Here is a 25,241-nt window from a genome sequence, read left to right as displayed (position 1 = left end):
ATTTTAATTATGCTGTTCATTTCTTTCATTTGAAAGTTATGAGCAAATCTGAGAGTTCAACATCTTGTTAAAAAATAATTGTAGGTAGGGCTGGACAATAATTCAATATCAATATATATCGCGATATAATTTTTTTCAATAACGGTGATATGATTTTTAAACACATTTCCGATATTTCGATAAATATATTACAGCATTCCTCACTGACTGACGTTCAGGGCGCAGCCGTCAGAAAGAGCAGAACATGATTGGCTACTTGCGCGATGACGTACACCACAGAAACGCAGTCAGTGCTCAGCAGTAGTAGGCTGATAGATCCAACGCAGCAAGTTTTACTTTTAGCTACAAAAAGAGTTTCCCTGACCGCAACACAAATGTGACTGAACGAACTTCCACAAGTAAGGAGAAAGAAATAGTTGATAAGAGAAGAAAGACTAGGGTTAATTCAGTGGGGTGGAAGTGGTTCGGCGTGTCCCCCGCACTTTTACTGGGTCTCACCTGTCCTAGTCGACCCGCTCCGAGCGGGATTCCAAACGGCGTTACCTGGAGCGAGGGCGGGCAAGTTGACAGGGACGCTAAAGACCGCTTTCTCTAACCTCGGTTGATTGAGCGCTTCTTGAGGTCAAGTGTATACATAGAAACCAACGTGAATACATCAAGATTTAATTTCAGAGACAAAAAATTATCTATGCATGACCTGTCATTTTATTCGTATCTAAATATGAGGAGGACGCTCTCTCACAGAAAGTCCAAAAGCGGATTCGTAGAACTAACGTTACTGTCACGCTGGAGCTGCAGCTGAAGGAAAACAATCGTTATGAGCTGAAAGGTGACGATCGACAGTCAGACGATTGCGACAATATATGAAAGCAATGAAGGAGCATCATGAGCAACAAAACTGTTTTCAACACTGATAATAATCATAAATGTTTGTTGAGCATCAAATCCTAATATGAGAATGATGAGTGACACTGAAGACTGGAGTAATGATGATAAATTCAGCTTTGATCACAGAAATAAAGGACACTTTACTATATATTCACGTAGTGAACAGATGATGTAGATCAGAATAATATTTCACTGTATTACGTTGTTTACTGCATTTTTAATTAAATTAATGCAGTATTAAATATATGCTATAATTTTGCATAAATGGAAAATAGAGCGCTATATGAATTGTTCTTCACTGAAATTTAAAACTTATTCCTTATTGAGAAAATGCTCAATAAACTGCGTCTGCGGCATAGGAGCACTGTACGCTGTGAAGCAGATCCACCATCTGAAGAAGATCCATCCGCTATATTCTGAGTCAGGCTGAATCCTGGCTGAAGCACTTTTGTTTAATCTATATTAAGAATAATATAATCAGCCTATGTTATAGTTTAAACTTAAAGATATTAATATTAATAAAGTGAGAGTCTTATGTTTATTTGATGTTGATTTCACATTTCTTTTTCATATAAAGGCTTAATACAAATAAAAGGTGAACATTAATTTATTTGTACTGGTTTTATTTCTAAAATATTATATTTTATAGGAAGACTATTCATAGACTTGGCCAATACATTTTTCAGAAGTTTGTAGGTACAGACATCCTATGTGGCAGTTCTTAGTAGTTTTTTCTAAAGCTTTTATATAGTTCATATCGATATCGGAATTATATCGTATCGACCGAAATTAAGAAAAATATCGTGATATGAATTTTGGCCATATCGTCCAGCCCTAATTGTAGGCCAAATTTAATTTTGTTGATGCATGAGGACAATGTAGTAGAAAAAATTAATGTGTGTGTAACTGCATTAACACATGATGCCATCAAATTACATGCATATACAAATTCCATATGATCCACGCTTCCAACTTCCGCTTTAGTCACGGTCTTTTCAGATATACTTGAATCCTAACGATTGGTGCTCATGGCTATTTTGTTGTATACATTTCTTTTAAGTAAATACTCATTGCTGAACTGATCTCTGTTCTTCTCTCAGGGCCAATGCTAGGAATGGGAGAAATAATAAAGCTCCCAAGAAAAAGCCCTCCCGCTCCTCCTCAGATGAAGATGACGATTATAAGAAAGCCCTAGCGGGGCCTCGGCGGCAAGCAACAGTCAATGTGAGCTACAAAGAAGATGAGGAACTGAAGACAGATTCAGATGACTTGGTGGAGGTGTGTGGAGAGGACGTCCCGCCACCAGAGGAGGACGAGTTTGAGACACTGGAGAGAGTTATGGAAATGAGGATAGGTCGGAAAGGAGGTGAGTACAAGAGTGAAATGCTGTCTGACGAGTGTTCAGTCTTTGTAACTATTTCAACATAGGTTTCAGAGGGCAGGAATGTTTAAAGTTATTGCATGTTTAGTGTGTTTCTCTTGGTATAAAGTGAAACATGACCACACAATCAGTTTGGGAGGAAAGTTTAGAAGGGATATTTTATAGTGGCACCACTACTTTTTCTGAAATGTTGTCTTGTTCCTTAACAGCAACGGGGGCTGTAACCACAGTGTATGCCATAGAGGCAGATGGAGACCCCAACGCCAACTTTGACCCCAACAGACAGCCAGGAGAGGTGCAATACTTGATCAAATGGAAGAACTGGTCCCACATTCACAACACCTGGGAAACAGAGGAGACACTCAAACAACAGAACGTCAAAGGCATGAAGAAACTAGACAACTTCAAGAAAAAAGATCAGGAGAAGAAGAAATGGTAGGAATGCTTACAGAAATCTCATTTCCTATAGGTAACGTGGCTTTAGATGTTCATTTTGTTTTCTTGTACCTCCGTCCGCAGGCTCAAAGCGGCCTCACCTGAGGATGTGGAGTACTTCAACTGTCAGCAGGAACTCATGGATGACTTGCATTCTCAATATCAAATCGTGGAAAGAATCATTGGTAAGAGGATGATATCCCCTCTTTCATTTTTTTGATCGATTGTTGTGACTCCTGAGTGCTTATTTACCTTCACTGTTGCCTGAATCTTGCAGGTCATTCGAATCAAAAGTCTGCTGCAGGTTATCCAGATTACCTTTGTAAATGGCAGGGGCTGTCATACTCTGAGTGCAGTTGGGAAGATGGTGCTCTTATTTCTAGAAAGTTTCAAAAGTGCATCGATGAATACATGAGCCGGAACCAGAGCAAAACAATCCCCTTCAGAGATTGCAAGGTAACCGCAGTCAACACTGAATGCTCATCTGAGAAAGTCAATGAAACCAGGAACTATATAACTAGTTTCCTGTTTGATTTCCTTCAGGTTTTAAAACAGAGACCACGGTTTGTGCCCATGAAGAAGCAGCCTCCCTACATTGGTGGAGAAGGCTTAGAACTGCGGGACTATCAGTTGGACAGTCTGAACTGGATGGCCCATTCTTGGTGCAAGTATGTTAGTTGTATTAATTCCTATTAGACATAATTTCAGTTTCAATGAATAACGATTTCTTGAGTAGTTTCTTCACTTACACTCTTCTGCATTCCCAGAGGAAACAGTTGTATCCTGGCAGATGAGATGGGTCTGGGTAAAACCATCCAGACCATCAGCTTCCTTAATTACATGTTCAATGAGCACCAGCTTTACGGGCCCTTTCTTCTGGTGGTTCCTCTGTCTACCCTCACATCCTGGCAGAGGGAGATCCAGCTCTGGGCTCCTCAGATGAATGTTGTGGTGTACCTGGGAGACATCAACAGCAGAAACATGGTATGATGTTACAAAATGCAAGAGTATGCCGATTTTCTGCAAACAAGAACTGTAACCCAGGTCTGAAGATTTTTTTCTATTTGTTCTTTAGATCCGGACACATGAATGGATGCATCCGCAGACCAAGCGACTGAAGTTAAACATTCTGCTTACTACTTACGAAATTCTGCTGAAGGATAAGGTACAGTGTGAGGGATTTGCACAATGACTCATTTACACTGACAATTAAGTATATATTTTGTAATAAACTATTAGACTAGACTAAAACTAAGAAACTGTCAGAAAACTCTGTTTGTGCATTCCATTTGAAATGCTGAATCTGTTCTTCCAATAACAACAACATCTGATACTAAATGACGCTGAAAAATTGGGCTTCTTATTGTTAGGTACTTGTAAAACAAGATTTGCTGAATCAACGTGTCAACATTATGTAAATAATAGAGGCATTTTTTATTGAAAGAGTTGAATAGGCAGAGTGGAGAAAGTGGTGTAATACTGTAATTTTACTGTTCTGTAATTAAAAATAATAATAATACAGTTAATTATATTTATGCTACAACTTAAATATAAAGGCTTTGTTTCCCCCTTTATATTGAAGATAATATAAACCTCTTTATGGTTTATGTATTAACATATATAATAGGGATGCGCTGGAATAAAAATTATTGGCCGAAAAAGAGGAAACCAAGGCCAAAAACCGAAACACCGAAATAAATTATGCCAATTATTCGTAATTGTAACCAATAGTAACCATTGCATTTATGGCTATGACTGTGTAACTTTACTAAAAAAACAAGGCATTGCAATTGCATAAATTAATATTTTATTTTCAAATTATGCATAAATGTTTTTAACACATTGCAACAATGCACAGTATAAAATAAAATTCAAACTAAAATGTTTAACTTGACCTTGCTCATGTGTACATTAAATAATAATACACAGGCCTACTGCTCTGCAGAAAGGTACAGAAATTGAATAAAGTAATCAAATCTAAAATAACTGGATATTTAACTGTTTAAATTAAAGATGAATCCTTATTAAACTTACAAAAGCTATTCAATCGAGCATTGAGTGATTTCCTTATCTTTTGTTTGACATTAAACAGACAGTAGTAAAGGCTACTGCCCCTTTAAGACCTAATGCAGGGATATGCATCATCTTTCTCGACTGTATAAAGTTCACTTAAGGTATATTCAGACTATGTCTGCTAGGATACTCATCAAGATGGACATGTTGACATGCTTCTTGTGTGAGTTTGTCCGTTTAAGCACAAGATTTGAAAGAGAACTCGATATTTGCGCGCTGTGAGACGTGCGCGCGCTTTGGGTCGAGTGCACAGAGACAGATCTTCTCACAGCGCTCGCGAGTTCTCATTCGCATCTTCTGGCTCTACACCCGGGTGATAATGGTGAAAATGACTGCTCATATTCGAACATACAGCAGCGCACTCTTGCATTTAAACAAAGTTTACAAAGAGAGACCGTTTTGCCCGGTTTTCTTTTATTATCGCTGTTGTTGTAGTTTCACTGAGGAGCCAGTACGTGTATCCATCGACAGAAACATAAAGCATTATTTTCAAGTAGGGATGAACCGATCCACGTTTTTTTCACTTCCGATCCCGATACCTGAATTTGGATATCGGCCGATACTATTCCGATACCAGAGCTGTGTTTGCTTTAATATTATTATTATTATCATTATTGTTGATTTTATATGATTCTAAAATAAACTCCTCTCAATCGGCAAGTATGATATTTATGTATTAGGGATGAAATTGTATGGAAATTTCACATCACGATTATAGTAACCCAAATTATCACGGTTTTGTTCAAATAAGAGGAAAGTGTTCAAATAGAACAGATGCACAAACTTAAAACATTTCAACAAGTTTTATATTTGAAAATCAACAAACAACAAATAAATCAAGCAGCTCTAAGCACTTTTTAAGCTAGATTCTGTTGGATTTCCTTCCTTATAAATCGCCGTTGTCTATGGTAATGCATAATGCATAAATCTCTATTATATCTCTAATATACTGTATAATCTCTTATATTATCTCTGTAAATATATTCTCAAGCAATATTCTCATCAGTGTTCTATCAGCTATGACACATTTCAATCTAGCATAGTTTGTGTATGAGCCCATCCCATACAATATCCTAGTGAAATAAAGCATATATTTGTTTATGTTTATATATGTTTATTTTATTAAATATAAAAAATCCAAAAGGTGTGCATCATGCCTGACACCTAGATAAACACTTTACAGTCAGTTTTATGACTAAGCCATTCTCTTCAAATACTATTGAAGTTAGAAACGTATACCAATGTTTTACGTAACTTTAGAGACGGTCCCTAAATTTGCGAACGTCAAGTAGTCATATCAGATGCGCTAGTTCTGCTGTGTTTGTTTGAAAGTATTTTGGGGGCTAAAATAGAACAAATTGCCAATCACTGTATGCTGAATGAATCTTCTGCGTAGTAAATCGCACAATCTTCTCTGCTTTTAGTGCAGATTTCAGTGAGAGCTGTGTGCGGTCTGAACAAAACTTCGGCTAATCTGAACACCTCTTATTATTTTCATAAACTCAATAGAAACACGTGTGATGCACAACGCGATTATAACAAATGGATTTTGAGAAGACCATAATAAGTTCAAAGTGGCTAGTGTGAGTGTTACACGCGTCACAGCCGACACACACCCGCAGATGGCGATTGGTAATGTCATTTAACCTAGTCTTGTCTGAACTTATTTGCTTTTTTGAATGTTTGATTGCGTTCGGTGTGTATGACGCGAGGGAGCTTCCACATCTCTGAATTACGGTTTTGCAAACATCGTCTTGCTCTGCGGTGTATGGCTAGCCACAATGCTGCTCAATGCTATGGTGCTATCTGGCTGCAAACTGCAGAATGGATTTCCTTAGCAGTGGCTTGTCTCATAACTCATAACATAGTCTCAGCGCCTCCGTTCAGGAGATCCATTCCATAGTTTGCAGCCAGCTAGCAGACAAGCAGGCAGAAGTCATTTCAGCAGACAACGTTAAAGCACAGACATGGCTCATGGATATCGGATTTCTCCGCTGGTTGGATCGGGAAAATCCGATACGTGAATTACGCTGATATCGGTCCCGATACCGACACTGGATCGGATCGGCCACATCCCTATTTTCATGTTGTTATAAATGCGTCATCAGATGTGAGATGAACCACATACGTCCACACCACAGATATGTTGTGTTAGACAATCACGTGGCGGTCGTGGTTTCTGTTTGCGTCATCACAACATTTCGGCCGTGTTGTTTCAGTGATAAGTCTTTCGGCTGAAAATGCGCTTTTGGGCCATTTTTGGCTGAAAATTCGGTGCAGAAAATAAAATTTTCAAACAGAGATTATTTGTTGGCAGGGTTGTTATCTGTGTAAAAGAAAAAGGATTTTGTATTTTAGCGGACCAGCATGGTCATTGTTAAATTTTCTTTTGCAGTCATTTTTAGGAAATGTCAGTTGGGCGTTCATTGGAGTTGATGAGGCCCATCGATTGAAGAATGATGACTCTCTCCTCTACAAGACTATGATGGAGTTCAAGTCCAACCACAGGCTCCTGATCACTGGCACACCCCTCCAGAACTCACTCAAAGAGCTCTGGTCTCTGCTACACTTTATTATGCCTGAAAAGTAGGTGTGCTCTTGTTGTGTCTGCTCTTTTTGTTCAGTATGACTTTATTGCAACAGTGTTACTGTATGCAGCTGAGCTTTTCATGTGGTATTTTGGTAACTCTTGTAACTCTTTGTGGTTTATTCTCAAAGGCTGATAGCCTAGAGAGAGTTCTTGTATTGGTTTAATATAATGTACTAGTAAGATGTCACTGATATAAGATGATATGTTGGTAGATTTCACTCGTGGGAGATGTTTGAAGAGGAACATGGGAAGGGCAGAGATTCGGGCTATACCAGCCTTCATAAAGAACTGGAGCCCTTCCTGCTGCGCAGAGTGAAGAAAGATGTGGAGAAATCTTTGCCTGCCAAAGTGGAGCAGATCCTCAGGGTAGAGATGAGCGCTGTTCAGAAACAATATTACAAGTAAGAGAACCAATAACCCAGCTTTTAAATGATGACATGGAATCAAATGGGCACCACATTTTACTGTATTTAAGGTCTTGTTATTCATAAATCATCATTGCATGTCATTCTATATTCTAACAGATGTTTTTTCCCAGAGAAAATCGCACCCTTTGCGATATAAATTCCCACTTATACCCAAATATCCAATTAATACAATTTATTATTCGATTCAATTTATTGTTTAGGTGGATATTGACGAGAAACTATAAAGCCCTGAGTAAAGGCACTAAAGGAAGCACGTCAGGCTTCCTCAATGTCATGATGGAGTTGAAGAAATGCTGTAACCACTGCTACCTCATTAAACCCCCTGATGACAACGAGTTCTACAACAGACAAGAAGGCCTGCAGGTATGTTTTCATCTTCCAGATGAGATGTACTAATTTATTAGCTGAAATTGTACAACAAGACATTATCCAGTTATAAAAAAAAATCATATTAAAGAATTTTACTAAATAAATAAAATAAAAACGGAACCATTTTGACATTGTTAAATGTCACAAATGACATAGATAAAATATTAATATAGGAGAGATGATTCATTCCTTAATGCTTCGTCACACCTAATAGAAGCACAATGTCTAAAATTAATTTAAAAAATCTTTAACAAATTTTAGTTACTTATAGGGATGTATCATTTACTCAACTCGCGATGCGATTCACGATACTGACTTCACAATATGATTTTTTTTCTTCCATGACTTTTTGTAAAAAAAAAAATTAGTTAAGACAAATTATAAAATGTGTCCTTTTATTTCTCAGACAAAATTCTGCATATTTCTTTGTAAAATTAAAATATATATTTGATGTCAAAATATAACTCAGTTGAAATTAAAACAAATCATCAAAAAGTCCCTTTAAGGAGATCTTGGTGTTTTCTTGGGAGGAGGTTGTTTTAGCTTCTTTACCCTCATCCTGCACTGAGGAAGAGCAGAAATAAAAAGACTAGGTCAAATATAAGTATGACGGGGACAGGGGTTTAACCCTTTAGGCGCCAGAGGTTTTTTCCTAAAACGTGTGATTTTGACATCTTAAAGTTTCTATCTTTTATCACTTTTAAGATATAGCCTTTTGAAATTCTGCAAATTAGAGAAATATTAAGGATGAACCCTAAGTTTATGTAGGGATTAGAGATAGATGGGTAGGGATTCCCATCTAATTTGCATATTATGTCAAGGTGGTGGCAACCTTGGGTTATAGAATTTTCATGAAAAGCCACATGTTTAAATTTAAAAAAAGCAGCACTTCGTAGATATTCGAATATATTCGAATACATTGCTTGATATTTGATTTCTGTTCTAATTAGATTTAAAAAAAAAAAAATGACAGCCCTAGTTAACATTGTCGTAGTGAAAGTAAACATTTAGTAGAAAACCGGGTGCGTGTCTGCATTCGGTCTTAGTGACAGCAGCCTAACGCGCCGCATCCAATGAAGACAACATACTGATTGAACTGATATATTGTCTGCAGCACCTTATTCGCAGCAGTGGGAAGCTGATTCTTCTGGATAAACTGCTGGTTCGGCTGAAAGAAAGAGGGCACCGTGTGCTCATTTTTTCCCAGATGGTTCGGATGCTGGACATCCTAGCGGAGTACCTAAAGTACCGACAGTTTTTATTCCAGGTGATGGCACGGCACCACTCACTCACTCACTCACTCACTCACTCACTCACTCACTCACTCACTCACTCACTCACTCAGTCACTCACTGCAAGCCATTTGGATTAAACCACAGTGTTTGTGGTTCAGGCGTGACTTACGAAAGGGTTTGTGTTTGCAGCGACTGGATGGTTCCATAAAGGGTGAGATGAGGAAGCAGGCTTTGGATCACTTTAATGCTGATGGCTCTGAGGTATGTGTGAAATCACTGGTTATTAATGGCCTAAATATTTGTACTGGCATGATTTTATTTAATTACATTATCATTGCGGTGTGTCCTGAAGTAAAAAAAAAAAATTGGGGTTTATCCAATTCTGGAACAAGTATTAATAATATTAGACATTATGCTAAAAATATGTCAAATTAGGCCTCTCAAGCTATTTACATTTTTTTGTCTTATTAATTGCATGTGCCGATTCATTAATCGCAAATCAACCGCACTTCAATACTCAAAATAATTCAACATAATTGAACAAACAAATATGTATTATATTATATTTTATATTTGTTTATTTATGGAACTATATATAATATATATACTTCAGGCTGCATCAGTACTGGCATTTATATATATTTACACACACTGCTTAATGCAGCTTATAGGGTGGCATGAAAATGACAGAAAAATTAAATGATACTCTAAATATGAAACAGTAGGTGTCGGGTCTCAATGAGGAAGTCATTCATTCAGGAGCAAAGCAAGTGGTCGTCTTTATGAATATGTCAATGACTCACTCGATTCGTTAAAAAACGCAGATTTTTTCAGTAATGAAACGCCACTGTGTGCTGCACTGAGACGCACAACACTTGCACAACTGCTTGGCTTTGTTTGGAACTATTTTCATAGTGAAATTTGAGCAAAACCACACAATTGTGACTTATGTAATAGTCTAAAATATAATACAATATTTACTTGTTCATTGAACTGGTTTGTATAATCAATTACATTTGCGGTCATGCAGATTTTCAGGAAAATAGCATTTAGTTAAACTGTGTCATAAGACAACCAATACTGGGGCATTTTTGACCGAGGTAATAACAGCGCTGTTTAGAGACGCACAGAGGTAGCCTAATTCACACAAGCGCTCTCGCTCGCTCTCTCGCTTTTTAATAACTTAATTAATAACTGCAGTAGAATGCTATCAATGGCTCAAGCCTCCGCTACCAGCTTTAAAATGACGTTTTGGAACTAGCAAAAGAACCATTGGATGAGATGCGGAAGAAATAGTCCTACTCACAATAGCAATTTGAGTATAAAAAAATATATATCATAGGATCGATGTCTTGAGGTGTGGTAACTGTAGTATATGCAGAATAATTGACTCCAGGCCGTTGAATTATTTAAAGTAACAGCCTCTCTGCTTCGCGTCGTGACCGCATCACCTGTCAATCATTCCTTACGCATGCGGCGTTGTGGGGTGCATTAAATGCGTTAACAATGTTAACGTTGTTTTTTCCCATAATTAATCACACCAAATTAACATGTTAAATCAACAGCCTACTAGTATTATAATTTAAAATTAATGCCATTTAAGTCTCATTCTCCAAAAATGCATTATAAAGTGTAATTAAGAAAACAACAAATAACTAACTAAACATTTTCTGATGCAAATATGCTTTACCGGATAAGCCAGTAATCAATTTAAAACCCCATTTAATGGGATAGTTCACCCAAAAATAAAAATTGTCATTTTACCGTCAAGTCGTTTCAAACCTACATGAATTTAAACACAAAATCCCCATTGACTTCCATAGTATTTTTTTTCCTACTATGGAAGTTGGAAGTTTGGTTACCCATATTCTTCAAAATATCATCTTTTGTGTTCAGCAGAAGAAAGAAATTCATAAAGGTTTGGAACGACTTGAGGGTGAGTAAATGATGAAAGAATTAAACATTTTGGGTGAACTATCCCTTTAAACTAGCATGTAGGTTTTATTTATTTATTTGTTATTTTACAATTGTTGGTACATGGCCTATGAGTCTTCAAAATATTTTTTTTTTAGTTCTATGAAAGATGGAGGGGTTTTAAATCTTGACCATAAATTTTATGTAATCTCTGTATGCCTATGTCTTTGCTTGGGTATGACATTGTCTCTATGACTTTGTAGGATTTCTGCTTCTTGTTGTCCACGCGAGCGGGTGGTCTGGGCATTAATCTGGCCTCTGCGGATACAGTGGTCATTTTTGACTCCGACTGGAACCCTCAGAATGACCTGCAGGCCCAGGCCAGAGCTCACAGGATTGGTCAGAAAAAACAGGTCAACATTACCTCCACACATTACATTACATGCCGAACATCAGTTATGTAGCAAACTTTGTTTTTTCTTGTATTAATTGTGTAGCTCTAATATTAATAGTGTTAGGTGTGTGACCGTTGTAAAGTTTCAGTAAGTTTTGTGTGCATTAGCACTATACTAGACATGTACTGGTATTTAGTAATAAAATATATCACATTAATGAACATCCACAGGACTCAAAAATACAGTTAAAAATTCTAGATACCTTATTGCAAATGCATTTTATATGCTGCTTAAAACAAAGTTTAATTCTTTTTGTTATATGAAAAAAAATCATATTAGTGCCATGGAATTACCATATATGTTATAAAAGCTTAAGCAATTATTGTGATATTTTATAGTCCCATCCCTAGTACACATTTATTCTTTTTGACTTGGTCTAGTCCACTACTATAATGTCTGCAATGTAATCTGTTTCAGGTGAACATATATCGTCTGGTGACGAAAGGCTCAGTTGAGGAGGACATTATTGAGAGAGCCAAGAAGAAAATGGTGTTGGACCACCTGGTGATTCAGAGGATGGACACCACAGGAAAGACGGTCCTTCATACGGGTGCTGCTCCTTCAAGGTACAGCTACCAAGATAACTTGACTAAAATGTATATGCAGGGCTTGCCATTAAGCTGTGTTATGTGCTTGTTGGTGATTCCCTTTGAGCACCAAGAAACTACTCGGAGTATGCGATTCTGTGTAACAGCAACTGGCTTTATCAATGGGTTATTGACTCTTCACTCGGATTCCTTTAAAAAAAACTGAATCATTCAGTAACAACTTGATTCACTACTGTGTCTGCAACGTTAGGACACAGTAGTGTCAATTTAAATGGTGAAAATGGACACTGTTGCATCTAAAATGTAAGTCACGTAAAGGGGGGGTGAAATGCTGTTTCATGCATACTGAGCTTTTTACACTGTTAAAGACTTGGATTCCCATCCTAAACATAGAAATACTCCATCAAACGTCCAACATTAGTTTTTGAAACTTAATCTGTGTCAAAAATACTCCTTCCGGTTTCTCACAAGTTTCTGAGATTTTTTTTTCGAGTATGGCTCGGCTTGACGTTAATAGAGCAAAAGGTCCTTGTATGGGCCGTACGGGCTCTTCTCCCGGTAGGGTGCACGCGCGTGTGAGACTAGAGCGAGGGAGGAAATGCACACCCATAAACACTCTCTCAGGTACAGATCCAGTCATCCGTGAACACTTCTGTTGCGCCCTATGGTCGCGCCGCGCTACACTTTATTCCTATGAGTGACGTCGAGCGACTTCAACGCTTCAACACAGCATTCCGGGAAGGTAGCGCTGCATTTGAACAGATTTGAACGCAGAAATGACGGGAAGCGTCGCAAAGTGGATCTCCACCGTTCACTGCTGTCAGGACTTTACCAAATCATACCAAAGAAGTGTGTTTTTGACGGAGCGGTCCCAGCGATAAAGGTTCGGTCCTGCTTTGGAAGCAGCCGGTGAGTAAAACTGCTTCAAATGTCTATGCTGTTGTCGCGTGAGTAAACATCAGTAAACGACACTATCGCGTGCTTCGTCATTCAAATGCGCTAACGGACTCCATTGTTGTTCTATGTATAACGTTGCACTAGTCTGACGTGCAAAACCGTTTTGCTTGCTACTGCTAAGGTTTAGTCGCATACAATAGTCCATAAACCGAATCATGTCCTCATAAACTGCGAGTAAAGACACAAATGTTGACAGGCCACTAAATACAGTACATGCCACAGAGACGGACGTCCTGCTGTTACTGTTTCTCCTGTTCAATTTATTTCAGCCTCCGAATGATTCTGGATCATATATCTATTAGCTGAGATAGCCATGAGTTTCTCCACACTTGAGGACATCACTGCTTTGCGCACTCGTCATTCTTTAGCTCCGCCCACACGATACGCCTCCAGGTGCTCTGTTTTTTTCCGGAAAGACTCGGTACAGACTATATTTCTTTTATAAATATAATAAAACTTAAGACTTTTCGGAGATATGAAGGATGCAATACTACTCTATAGGTACTCAAGATTGACATGAGATTGACTGAAACTGAGTGTTTCACCCCTCCCCCCCTTTAAAGAGGACATAAAACACAGTTTCTGACAATCTCATGTTAATGTAGAGTACCTATAGAGTAGTATTGCATCCTTCATATCTCAGAAAAGTCTTGTTTTATCAGATTTATAAAAGACAGATACGCTGTACTGATTCTTTCTGAAAACAGCTGCGCTTGTGGAGGTGTGCAGTGGGTGGAGCAAAAGACAGACACACACACACACACACACACACACACAGGGCCGGCTCTAGCTCTTTGGTTGCCCTAGGCGAGATGGAGTCTTGCGCCCCCCACCCCTCCCCTCCCCACTCCACTCACCTTTATCGTCTCTAATTCAGCACATGTCTGTTTTCCTAGGCCTACCCCTAACCGAGAAGCACTTATTATTAAACACGTTCGACGCTTTATTTCCACTTTTCAAACATTTTCTCACTTTTAATTAAAAATATATGCCTTTCCAATTTGATATGTGATGGGAAAAGGGAATAGAGCGAGTGTGGCAAAAGGCAGGATCGAACCTCTGATCGATCTGCATCAAATTTTGATGTCATGCGTCTTACCACTACACTACAGCCTCTGTAAAGAATTAGGTGAACACAGCATATTTGTGTTTAATGTAAATAATATGGCATCTTTCATTAGGCTGCTCCAGTAAAAAAAAAAACAAAAAAAAACGAGAGGCCGTATTTATTTCCTTCCGACGCCCACGTAGAGAGCGTTTGTACTTTTCATAAACAACATGCATACGTTATCCATATTCATAACGAACTGACCTTTTGATATTTAAATGACATCCATGTAGGTTATTGTAGATTATTGTCAGTGAAGTTATGTTTGCAATACGTATAGTAATTATGTAGAAAACTAGCAAGTGATAGCTTAGTGACAATATTAATAATATTTAGACAATAAATATTAGTTGATAAGATTGATACTAAGTAATTTTATTTTGTTTGACAACTTATTGGCTGAGATAAGAAGACTAACCTCTATACTGGGCTCTCTTTCGATTTTCTTCCTTTCTTTTTTTCCCTTTTTCCGCCCCTGTGCATCCGCGGGGTTTAGACGCCTCATTTTTGATGAACGCGCAAGATGAGCACTTGCCTGACCTTACGCCTGAACTAATAATCAATAATCACCATCAATTCAATCTAATAATCAGGTTGATTAGTAATAAAACGTGTGGCTGAGGGGGCGCCCTATGATGATCATGTTTAATGAACATTATGTTGTATTTCGCTTGTTCCGATTCAATGGGTAGTAATGGGTGGCACTAGAGCGCGCTCACGCCCCTAACACAATTGTCGCCCTAGGCAACCGCCTAGCTCGCCTATAGCAAACGCCGGCCCTGCACACACACACACACACACACACACACACACACACGCGCTGGGGTATATCAGCTCAAAAATCACTAATCCCTGCAATCCACCTTAATCAGAAGATGGATAACATCATTGCATTATCTCTGGATAACTTTGATTCACTATGTGTTTGTGTTTACATTAGGGATGCAACAATACAGTTAGTCCACTGTTCAATACATACCTCTGTTTTTAACCACGGTTTTCTGTCCGTTTTTTTGCTATTCTATTCTTAGGCAACAGGAACAGAAAGAGGTTAAGGAGAATTGTTTTTATTGCAATACTCTTTCGTTATTTTACTTAAAAAGACTAAAAAACCTTACTTAAACTTAAAACTTATCTTTAAAAAACCCTTGTACACATTCCTAGTGTATTGTATAATATAAAATAAATATATATAAATATTTACAGTGACAGCTCAGAGATGTAGAGTAGCATATAACTATGAAATTTAATGAATCAATGTAGGCTGAAATTAAAACTACAGTCTTCAATATACAACACTGGTTAAAAGATACTCTATTTTATTTAATTAACATAATTTTAGAGGTGAATTGTCCCTTTGAGGACAAGTTCACCAGTCTGACCTGCTCGCATCTCATATACAGACACACACAATGTTACTTTCACTTTTGACATAATTGACTGTGTTCATTAACCTTGTGTGTATTTTACAGTATTAGCGCAGTAAGACAACTTAGTCCAGTAATGTGTGTTTGACAGGCTTTTAGTGCGTACGTGAATTATTAGAAATAATTCATTAAATGCAAAACCAAAAAAAAAAATTCACAAGCGCGCATTGAACTGAGAATTGTGGTATTCACAGTTTCCTTAACGCTGGGCTATTTTGGAAGGTTTTTTTCCCCCTTACAACAAAAAAAGTTCTTAAGTGACATTGTTGATTTTGTTGACTGAAAACAAAATGACAGCACTTCCGACTGCTTCCGTAACCCGAATGAAGCTTGTTTATGGACGTGCTCTTGCTCTGGTTTACGTATGCATGCACTCATCCAGGAGAAGTGCCCATACAAAGAATTCTGCTCTTTGTGGCGTCATACAGGGCTCTACTTGGAAAAAAATTCAGAAACCCAAACAAATCCTTAAGTAGTGTATTTGGCACGAAAATATTCTCGTCATTTGTCCAACACATTTTTTTTAAACTTTGGCCATGTTTAGTATGAGAATCCAAATCTTAAACAGTGTAAATAAGTCAGAATGCATGAAATGGCATTAGACATGCCCTTTAATTTTGCCTACTTATTTATTGAACTGTTGCATAAAATCAATGTCACATTTGCAAGCATGATGATATTAGGGGAGACATTACTCTTGGTCATGTGTTGCTTAACTATCATGTTGTAAATATACTTTTTTTTTTCTTTTACTGCAGTATGCTAAGCTTCTATGAGTTTCTTTGTGTTGCTGCCCTCATTTGTTCTGATTTCTCCATTAGTCTCACAACATGCAGCCTGTCTCAACTGGCACAGCCTTGTTATGGTCAATCCATTATTAGTCACAGTTTACACAATGTAATCACAACGTAAAAAAATATTTGGTTGTCAAATTTTTGTTTGACATTTTAGTGCTTCCCTATTTATTTTCTCATTGGCATTTTAAACAGGCTACTTGTCTGGTCAGGCAAGTAAAACTCTTTCACATGACCCTGTAAAAAAATTCCACTTAAAAATATCCCAGAAAAATATTGTATATGCAAACTTGTCACTACTCCAATGCAAGCTCAATGAGTTTGGGTTGCTTATAACCATCTTGCCAAATTTTTACTGATAATCCTTCATGAATCTGTTTCAGTGCGGTTTTCCTCTATGGTTTAATTATTTAAGGCAAGGAAATAAAAGAAATAGCCGCTCTTAGTGGAAAGTCTGGTGCATATAATGTACACATATATTTAAAGGCATTAATATTGTCTGATTCCCTTGCAGTTCCACTCCATTCAACAAGGAGGAGCTGTCAGCCATTCTGAAGTTTGGTGCTGAAGAACTTTTTAAAGAGCAGGAAGGAGAGGAGCAGGAACCTCAGGTCTGTGGGGTTAAGCAGAGATGCGAATCTCTATATGGGCTAGGATGAAAACATTGATCTCTGACAATGACATTGTGCATATGCAGTTAAAGCATATGCACAATGTCATTGTTTGCTCTAGAAACAGCCATATTCTGCTTGCTTCAACACACAGACACGCATACAAACCCTTGAACCATCTAAAAAATTATCTCTTATCTTCTAATAAGTTAGAAAGTTTAAAGCCAATTACTAGGGCAATCCCAGTCCTTATTGCACAGGATATGCATAGGATTGCCTTGGCTGCAGCCCAATTTAACCACTGTGCCAGTTCACCATATGCGTGTCGACCATATATGGCACTAAATATATTTTTCCAGTAAATCATAATGATTAAGGGGGGCCTTACACAAAGAACAGCCTAGGGGCCCCTGACCACCTTAATCTGTCCCTGTCTGTCACTCGCAGGTATTTCATTTTTTCCCCGCTAAAAATGCCCTACGTTGGCATAATTTTTGCCATTTGGAATGCAGTAGGTCTTATATATTCAATACACAAACTCACTTTCCGACAGATGGCTGCTTTCAAATGCTCACATGCGCTTTTGAAGAGGACTTGGCGGAAAGCAATTTGTAAAAAATAAATGAATATAAACACTAAAGTAATTAAATTTATCTAAAAGCAAAGTATGTTCAAGGGAACATGTCAACTTTTTTTAGTTATCTAAACATCTCTGAAACCCAAACCCCACCCACACGTTACTGATGTGTTTTGAGTGTGCACGCCTACACTTGTGGTGGGTGTAGTTTTAAATGTACTGTGCTGTGCCCATCACCCGTTATTTCCACCACTTAATCAAGCCACTCTTCTTTAAAAACATGACGACGCTTTATTTCACATCTTTGCGTTCCGCATTGCCTCTCACATTGAGCTATTTGAACCGCAAAACGCAATCATCAACATTAAACAGTATATAAATCAAACTGCCTTAAAGGGATGGTTCACTTTGAAATTAAATTTTGATATGTTTTAGCTTACCTCATGGGCATCCGAGATGTAGGAGTATTTGTTTCCCCAGTAGTTTTAATTTTAATCATTTTAGGTCAAACCGTTCTTGTCTGTGCCTCACATAATGCAGGTCTATGGTCACCACCTCAAAGAGCATACACAGAGAAGTCCAAATTAAAGAATCCCCCATCGTAAGTACACAATGATGGCCTAAAGCCCTATTCGGACTGGATTAGTTTAACATGGGGACGTGGGGGTAACGTAATTATAACCAGAGGTTCTCGGTGATTTTAGTCCTGTCCGAATGTGCCATCTCGGTAATCCTTACGGACAATGTCAGTAAAGATTACTGAGACTTTTACCTTCTGTAAAAAGGTCTGGAAAAATGACCTCGGGTAATACTAATCCCGTTCGAATAGACCTGCTGTAAAAATGTATAGTAAAACTCCGTCATTTCCTGTTTGAAAGTTTAAAAAAGCGCATTTTGCGACCTTGGAGGCGCTTGAAGCATTCGGTTGCGTTGTAGGTGGTGGGACAAATCTGTGGAAAATGTCCAGTATTTTCCGCATATCATTCAAAGCAAAAAGAAGATCAAAAGCACTTATTAGAGGCACAACTCATTTTAGCTCTAGGAAAGTGTCTATTATCAACACAATCCAATCAGAATCGTTAGACTGGACCTAACTGTTTATTAAAACATATATATTAGAGACGGAGTTCAGACTGGCACTCAGGTTGTGTGTTTGCTCACGTTATAACGGTAACGTCATACGCACATGACGTCAAGAAGGTGTGTAAAGCGAGTTACTCCTCCCACTTCTGCTAGTTTTACTGAGATGTCTTATCCCGTGCGAACTGGCCATTAATATTACAGACGTCCTGAGGTAAAATGACTTTACCCCCATGTTAATCTAATCCCGTCCGAATAGGGCTTAAGACACGAGACGAGCGGTTTGTGTGAGAAAATGAATCGTATTTATATCGTTTTTACCTCTTGTACACCACAGGAAACGCGTGTGCGCGCCCAAGAGGTAAAAACGATATACCATAGACCTGCATTATGTGAGCCACAGACAAGAACGGTTTGACCTAAAATGATCAAAATTGAAACTACTGGGGAAACAAATACTCCTATATCACGGATGCCCATGAGGTAAGCTAAAACATATTAAAAATTAATTTCAAAGTGAACTATTTTTTTCCCCAGCTTTTTCTCTCAATTTTGATAATAGAATGACAAATGTTGATAAAAGAATGAATGAAACTAGAATTAAATAAGAGTGTCAGTTCCTTCTTTTGACACATTGCATTTTTAGATATTCAGACAAGATATTCTGTGGGCCATTATGTTGGCAAAATCTCATGTGTACGTTCACTTAAAGGTCCCATGGCATGGATGTTTTTTTTATTTTATAATGTTTCCTGAAGTGTACTTATATTGTTAGTATGGTTTTTACATAAAAAAAGTCATAATTTAGAGATAAAAGGCATTTTTTCTATACTGATATTAGCCCTCTGACTTGAATGCTCTGTTTCAAAAGGCATATCTGCTGTTTGACTGCAGTGAAAACACCCACTGTTGTGATTGGCTGACATCTGCATTAGAAATGAGAGTACGTGCAGAGGGGGTGTTGTTTAGTCAGGTCTGAGCAGCAGCAGCTGCAGCGCTGTCTGCCTGCCAGTCCAGGCAGAGACGGGGAGAGCTGAGGAAAATTTTTTGAGGAATTGTTATTGTACCGAATTGTTGAGAGCGCTGTGCGCGTGCAAATTTATTTTGTTTGTATCTGAGAACACTGAATAAACACGAGAGAACTTTGCAACGTTATTTCTCTCACAAAATGCTTTCACCGCAGCTAACAGCAAACAAACACGACATCGACATGAATACATTAAGAGCCGTTATACGTGACTGACAGATCTGAACATTATAAAGACTTATTTTTTGATCGCTGTCTGTAGTTTAATCATTTAAATAACAGATTTGTTTCATGCTACTAACAGAAACGATGTGAAGTTGATGGTTTTAGTCACTGGCTTGATTCACTGATAAATCAAGGCGGCCAGCGGCAGGACTGTCAGTATTAAACGATTTAGAAAGAAAGTCTGTGTGAACTTGAATGATTATCTACACATCACTGCTACTAATTCTCCGGGCGGGCAAAGCAGAGGAAGGGGAAGAAACCTTTTCTGGTATGAAGTCAAAACAGGAGAATTCAAGATCAGCTCATCTGGGATTTCATTTTCTCAAAGGCAGAGAAAGACAGCCAGAACTCTGTTTACACCGATCAACATTTCTAGCCTCTTGGGGATAATATTCAGGCTAGGGGAACTCCTATTAATGTTAAAAAACCTCATAAAATTAAAATGTCATGCCATAGGACCTTTAAGAGTAATACATAACTGGCTGTGTTTATGATGATACTCGTCTAGACAGGCATTTTGACTGATGTTTGCGTGAATATTTGCGCGCTGAGAGACGCGAGGGTGCGCATTCATATCGGCGGCATATATACCAATTCCAATATATCTGCAACTGGTTCATATTTGCCGACAAAAAAGATGAATAGGTTGGGCTCTATACTTAACGCACTTTTAGATATTGAAAACACTGTTTATTCCATGTCATATGTTTATTTTTCTTTAAATGATACAAGCAAATTGTAAATAATAAAGTTAGTTGAGAAAAAAAAGGTTGAACTTTAAGGTGTCTGTGTTACTGTTATTATACATTTAAATACTGAGTAGTAATACACTTTTTATACTTACTATAGGGTAGTGTTGCACGATATAACGTTACCGGTACTAGAAAAGTATTGCGATACCCTGCTATTACAAATGGTACGATATGGACTTTTATTAGTACTTTAAGGAGGACAGAGCTAACATGAGCTGTATTTCTTCATGTGTGTGGATGTGACAGCAGGTGTCAGGACTTGTGAGCTCTGCTTCCACCGTTCACTAAACATTGAAAGTAAAAGAGCTAAATATATACGCGCAGTGCATGTTAAAGAAAGAAACAGAAATATGCGCGCATTAGAAGAAAAAGCGTGGCGCGGGACTACCGGACTCTGACCTGAAGCGCGCACACGCCTATCAGACAACATTCGCGCGATTCAGTTCTTTCGCGGATTATTGTTTGAGTTTGAATGGTCAAAATGATTTAAAAATGCATAGTCTGGCGAGTATTCAGGTAAACACAGTCGGATATGTCTTTAGTGACCAAACAGTTAATGTAATAAGATCCGTGCAGGTCGCAAGCCAGGCCTAATAATCTGCGTGATTAATCAAACAACAATGAAAGAAAACCCCCACATGCCTGGCTAAATAACTATAATATATTTATTAAGAATCAGTGTATAGTTACATTATAGAGTGAAGACTTAGTACCCTAGCAGTTTTATATTAGATTAATTTCTTTAATGACTTACTGTTTAATAGACCTAATGTAGCTGAAATATAAAGCATTGCTTTTGTCATATTGTTTGTAATTTGCATGTTTTGCTTATTTTTAAAAACAAAGATACAATTAAAAATCTATATTATAATTATAAAAATACTGTGTATTGTGAAATTAGATTTTGGTCATCCCAACCTGTTCAGAAGTGAAAGGTTAGTGAATGATAACATGATTGATAATGTAATCTCTGTAAGTATGTTCACACTGGTATGTAGTTATTACAGCAATAAGAGGAAGGGAATGGTCAAAAACAAGGGCAGGAACATGCTTGCCAAGTGAATTTTTAGTAAACAGAAATAAATCAATGATTAATAAGTCCTGTTGTCATATTAATCATATTATCTTTTTTTTTTTTTTTTTTTTTTACCGTGGTATCGATTTAGTATTGGTATTGAGGTATTTTAGTCTGGTATCGTATCGAAGCCATAATTTTGGTATCGTGACAACACTACAATAGGGTTTGGTTTGTGTACAGTTGCATGTAATTATGCACCGCTTATAGTAATTGCTACAATAAATATCTCTAGTATGGACATGGGCTTCTGTGTAGCAACTTGTTTGACGTTGTTTGTTGATCCTGTAGGAGATGGATATTGACGAAATCCTGAAGAGAGCAGAGACCAGAGAGAACGATCCTGGACCATCAACTGTAGGAGAAGAGCTCCTCTCACAATTTAAGGTGTGCACTTTAAAACGTACTGCAAATAATTTTTCAGCACGTGTGCTGGACCTTTTCTAGAGGCTGTCAGCCACACCATTAACACGCTATTAAACAAAGCTTGCTCCATTCGCCAGGTGGCAAATTTCTCCATGATGGATGATGAGGAAATTAACATGGACACGGAGCGGAATGTTAAGAACTGGGATGACATTATCCCCGAGGAACAGCGAAGGAGACTTGAGGAAGAGGAGCGACAGAAAGAACTAGCAGAGATCTATTTATTGCCCCGTATGAGGAAATGTGCTAAACAGGTTTGTCAATGCCAGTAAACAAATGTCTGTCTGTTTGTTTGTTTTGCCCTGGAAGATTAAACGCTTGGGTTACATCATGAGTTGTATACATAAAATGAGTAGTGTTAAATTAATGATAAAAGATAAATGACCTGTATTGCAACATACACCTGCAGTTCTTTGTACTTTCTTTATGTACTTGACTTTTGTAATGACAGGCCAACTTTAATGGAAATGAGGGCAGACGCAGCCGGAACAGACGATACTCTGGTTCAGACAGCGATTCGGTCTCCGACAGAAAGAGGCCCAAGAAAAGAGGAAGACCTCGAACTATTCCAAGAGAAAACATTAAAGGTTTCACTGATGCTGAGATACGCAGGTAGAGCCACTGTGCTCAGTTTCTCATAATTCAGCACTGGGGTGGGCAGTATAAGCAGTTTGATGTTTTGAACCTCCACAACTCTGCCGTCATTATGTTAAGCCCCGCCCACCGACTCTATACATGATGTGATTGGCCTAACCAATTTAGTTTTTCAAGCACACAAGTCTATTGAGAGTTGCTAGATGATACTGGCTGCAAACTAGATTTGCTGCCGCTAGGGTGGGTCTCTATTTCTAGGCTATATTAGTGGGTAATCAGAGAATTTGCTGTGAAGTTTCTTGTTTTTCTTTAAAAAATTATATATATATATATATATATATATATATATATATATATATATATATATATATATATATATATATATATATATATATATATATATATAATAAATATAGGATTTCTTTTGTTAATCCAATAATTGCAGTTAATCATTTGAAATTGCTTAATTTTTTTTATGACCAATGTTTTTTGTTTCCTTCACAGATTTATCAAAAGTTACAAAAAATTTGGTGGGCCTTTAGAAAGGTACGTAATTGTTTTTCATCACTTCATATTAGGGATGTGGGATTTGTATATCGTTTACAACAATGGTTAAATGCATTCATGTCTTTCTGAGCTACGTCAAACAGTCGGTGTAAATGGATCTATATTCCACTTCAGATGTAGCTTCTGTGTTTTCTCTGAACTGCAAAGATGGATTTTGTTGATACCGATTTCATTTAATTCCCATTATTCTAATTGAATTTGATTCAAATATAAGTCCTTGAGACACAAGAAGATGCATACTTTTTGGGGGGTAAAACATTGTTACATTTTTTGGAAAAGATAATTTGTTACTGCTGTGAACTAACCACCACGCATAATATAAAGAATATTTTTTTTATAAGAATATTTAGTTGCCACTCCATGGCAGTCCTAATCCTGCCAAGGTACCAACACAAACACAAGTCTTATTATTGTTATCGATTAAAATCTCAGAAAATATAGGTTTTTTTTTAGTCAATATCACGTACTCCGTACTTCATATTTTAGCGTTTGGGACTATTTCATTGATGTGACTCTCACGGCATCACAGGCTGGATGCTATCGCTCGTGATGCTGAGTTGGTGGATAAATCAGAGCATGATCTGCGGCGGCTGGCTGAGACCGTACACAACGGCTGTTTGAGAACGCTAAGGGAGAACCCCTGTGGACCTGAAAGAACCTCAGGCAAGAGCATCAGAAAACCACTTACACTGATCCCTAAAGTGTCTGACTAAAATGCCAGAATTTCATATTTTACACATCCCACAAAATCCTGCAGTCATAATGTAAGAAATTCATGCCCCTGTGTTCTTTGTCACCTTTTTCACATCTGATGAATTTGCATCCCTGCATTAAAATGGTATTTTCCTTTAGGAGAGTTAGTTAACATTTTGGATGTCATAAAAGACAGTAGTCCACCCCCACCAAAGTGAATACATTTGTCCCTATATATGAAGGGTCTGAGGGTAAAATCCAAGGCTTGTCTTGATTGTGTTCTGTGCTGGTTCACATCAGGAGGCAGGCGAGGGAAGGTGAAGGGACCCACCTTCAGGATCTCAGGGGTTCAAGTCAATGCTAAGCTGGTGATCTCTCACGAAGAGGAGCTGGCACCATTACACAAGGCCATTCCTGCTGACCCGGAGGAGAGGAAGAGGTAAAAAAAAACACGAGCAAAACTGTTAAAACCAGGCTAGGGTTAGGGCTGGGTGATATGTAGGGCTGTGACGGTGGCAGTTTTTTACCACCGCGGTGGATATTGATCAACCACAGGCGGTGGCATGGTGTTTGTGGGGTTCAGGTTGGGGGATGAAACTGAAACAATGAGCTAAAACACTGCCCTATAGCCTACTTATCACACAAACAGGAAACATAAGTTTAAAGAAAGCTTAAATGTCTGCTTTTAAATAAAACAATTCACATTAAAAAAATATATATATTGTTTGATTTTAAAAAATGAGGCTCAAACATCTGTTAACAAATGTGCGTGTTTACAGCACGAGTGAAACATAGCCTGCTAACGTTGAAATAAATAAAATAAATATCAGAGATAATAAAGTGAAATAAACGGTAAATAAGAAAGTTAAATATTAGGCTAAACTATAAATCGTTGCAACTTTCAAACAGAAATCGTAACATGCAGGGGAATAAAAACTGGAGCGCTGAGTTCTCCACCACCAAATATGTTGCCATGTCTCTTGTCAGAATATTCCACTTGTCACTCTCTCGT

The 25,241-nt window shown here is 37.8% G+C and overlaps 1 protein-coding gene across 1 annotated transcript in view; it reads left to right on the top strand.

The window, feature by feature from the left end:
* chd1 (chromodomain helicase DNA binding protein 1) overlaps nucleotides 1–25,241 on the top strand; it is a 46,743-nt gene that overhangs the window by 6,001 nt on the left and 15,501 nt on the right. The window contains exons 7-27 of the mRNA XM_067434189.1: nucleotides 1,989–2,254; nucleotides 2,479–2,704; nucleotides 2,789–2,889; nucleotides 2,982–3,160; nucleotides 3,248–3,372; nucleotides 3,472–3,688; nucleotides 3,780–3,869; nucleotides 7,173–7,363; nucleotides 7,580–7,768; nucleotides 7,996–8,158; nucleotides 9,279–9,431; nucleotides 9,589–9,660; nucleotides 11,577–11,726; nucleotides 12,186–12,334; nucleotides 17,117–17,213; nucleotides 22,241–22,336; nucleotides 22,453–22,629; nucleotides 22,827–22,987; nucleotides 23,474–23,515; nucleotides 24,066–24,199; nucleotides 24,530–24,668. Of these exons, the coding sequence (XP_067290290.1) occupies nucleotides 1,989–2,254; nucleotides 2,479–2,704; nucleotides 2,789–2,889; nucleotides 2,982–3,160; nucleotides 3,248–3,372; nucleotides 3,472–3,688; nucleotides 3,780–3,869; nucleotides 7,173–7,363; nucleotides 7,580–7,768; nucleotides 7,996–8,158; nucleotides 9,279–9,431; nucleotides 9,589–9,660; nucleotides 11,577–11,726; nucleotides 12,186–12,334; nucleotides 17,117–17,213; nucleotides 22,241–22,336; nucleotides 22,453–22,629; nucleotides 22,827–22,987; nucleotides 23,474–23,515; nucleotides 24,066–24,199; nucleotides 24,530–24,668 (3,117 nt within the window). The remainder of the gene's footprint in view (nucleotides 1–1,988; nucleotides 2,255–2,478; nucleotides 2,705–2,788; nucleotides 2,890–2,981; nucleotides 3,161–3,247; nucleotides 3,373–3,471; nucleotides 3,689–3,779; nucleotides 3,870–7,172; nucleotides 7,364–7,579; nucleotides 7,769–7,995; nucleotides 8,159–9,278; nucleotides 9,432–9,588; nucleotides 9,661–11,576; nucleotides 11,727–12,185; nucleotides 12,335–17,116; nucleotides 17,214–22,240; nucleotides 22,337–22,452; nucleotides 22,630–22,826; nucleotides 22,988–23,473; nucleotides 23,516–24,065; nucleotides 24,200–24,529; nucleotides 24,669–25,241) is intronic.

This window comes from Pseudorasbora parva, chromosome 23 (genome assembly GCF_024679245.1).
Source record: "Pseudorasbora parva isolate DD20220531a chromosome 23, ASM2467924v1, whole genome shotgun sequence".
NCBI classification, from domain to species: domain Eukaryota; kingdom Metazoa; phylum Chordata; class Actinopteri; order Cypriniformes; family Gobionidae; genus Pseudorasbora; species Pseudorasbora parva.
The sequence above is the reverse complement of the archived record's forward strand: the minus strand, read 5'-3'. Positions and strand labels throughout refer to the sequence as shown.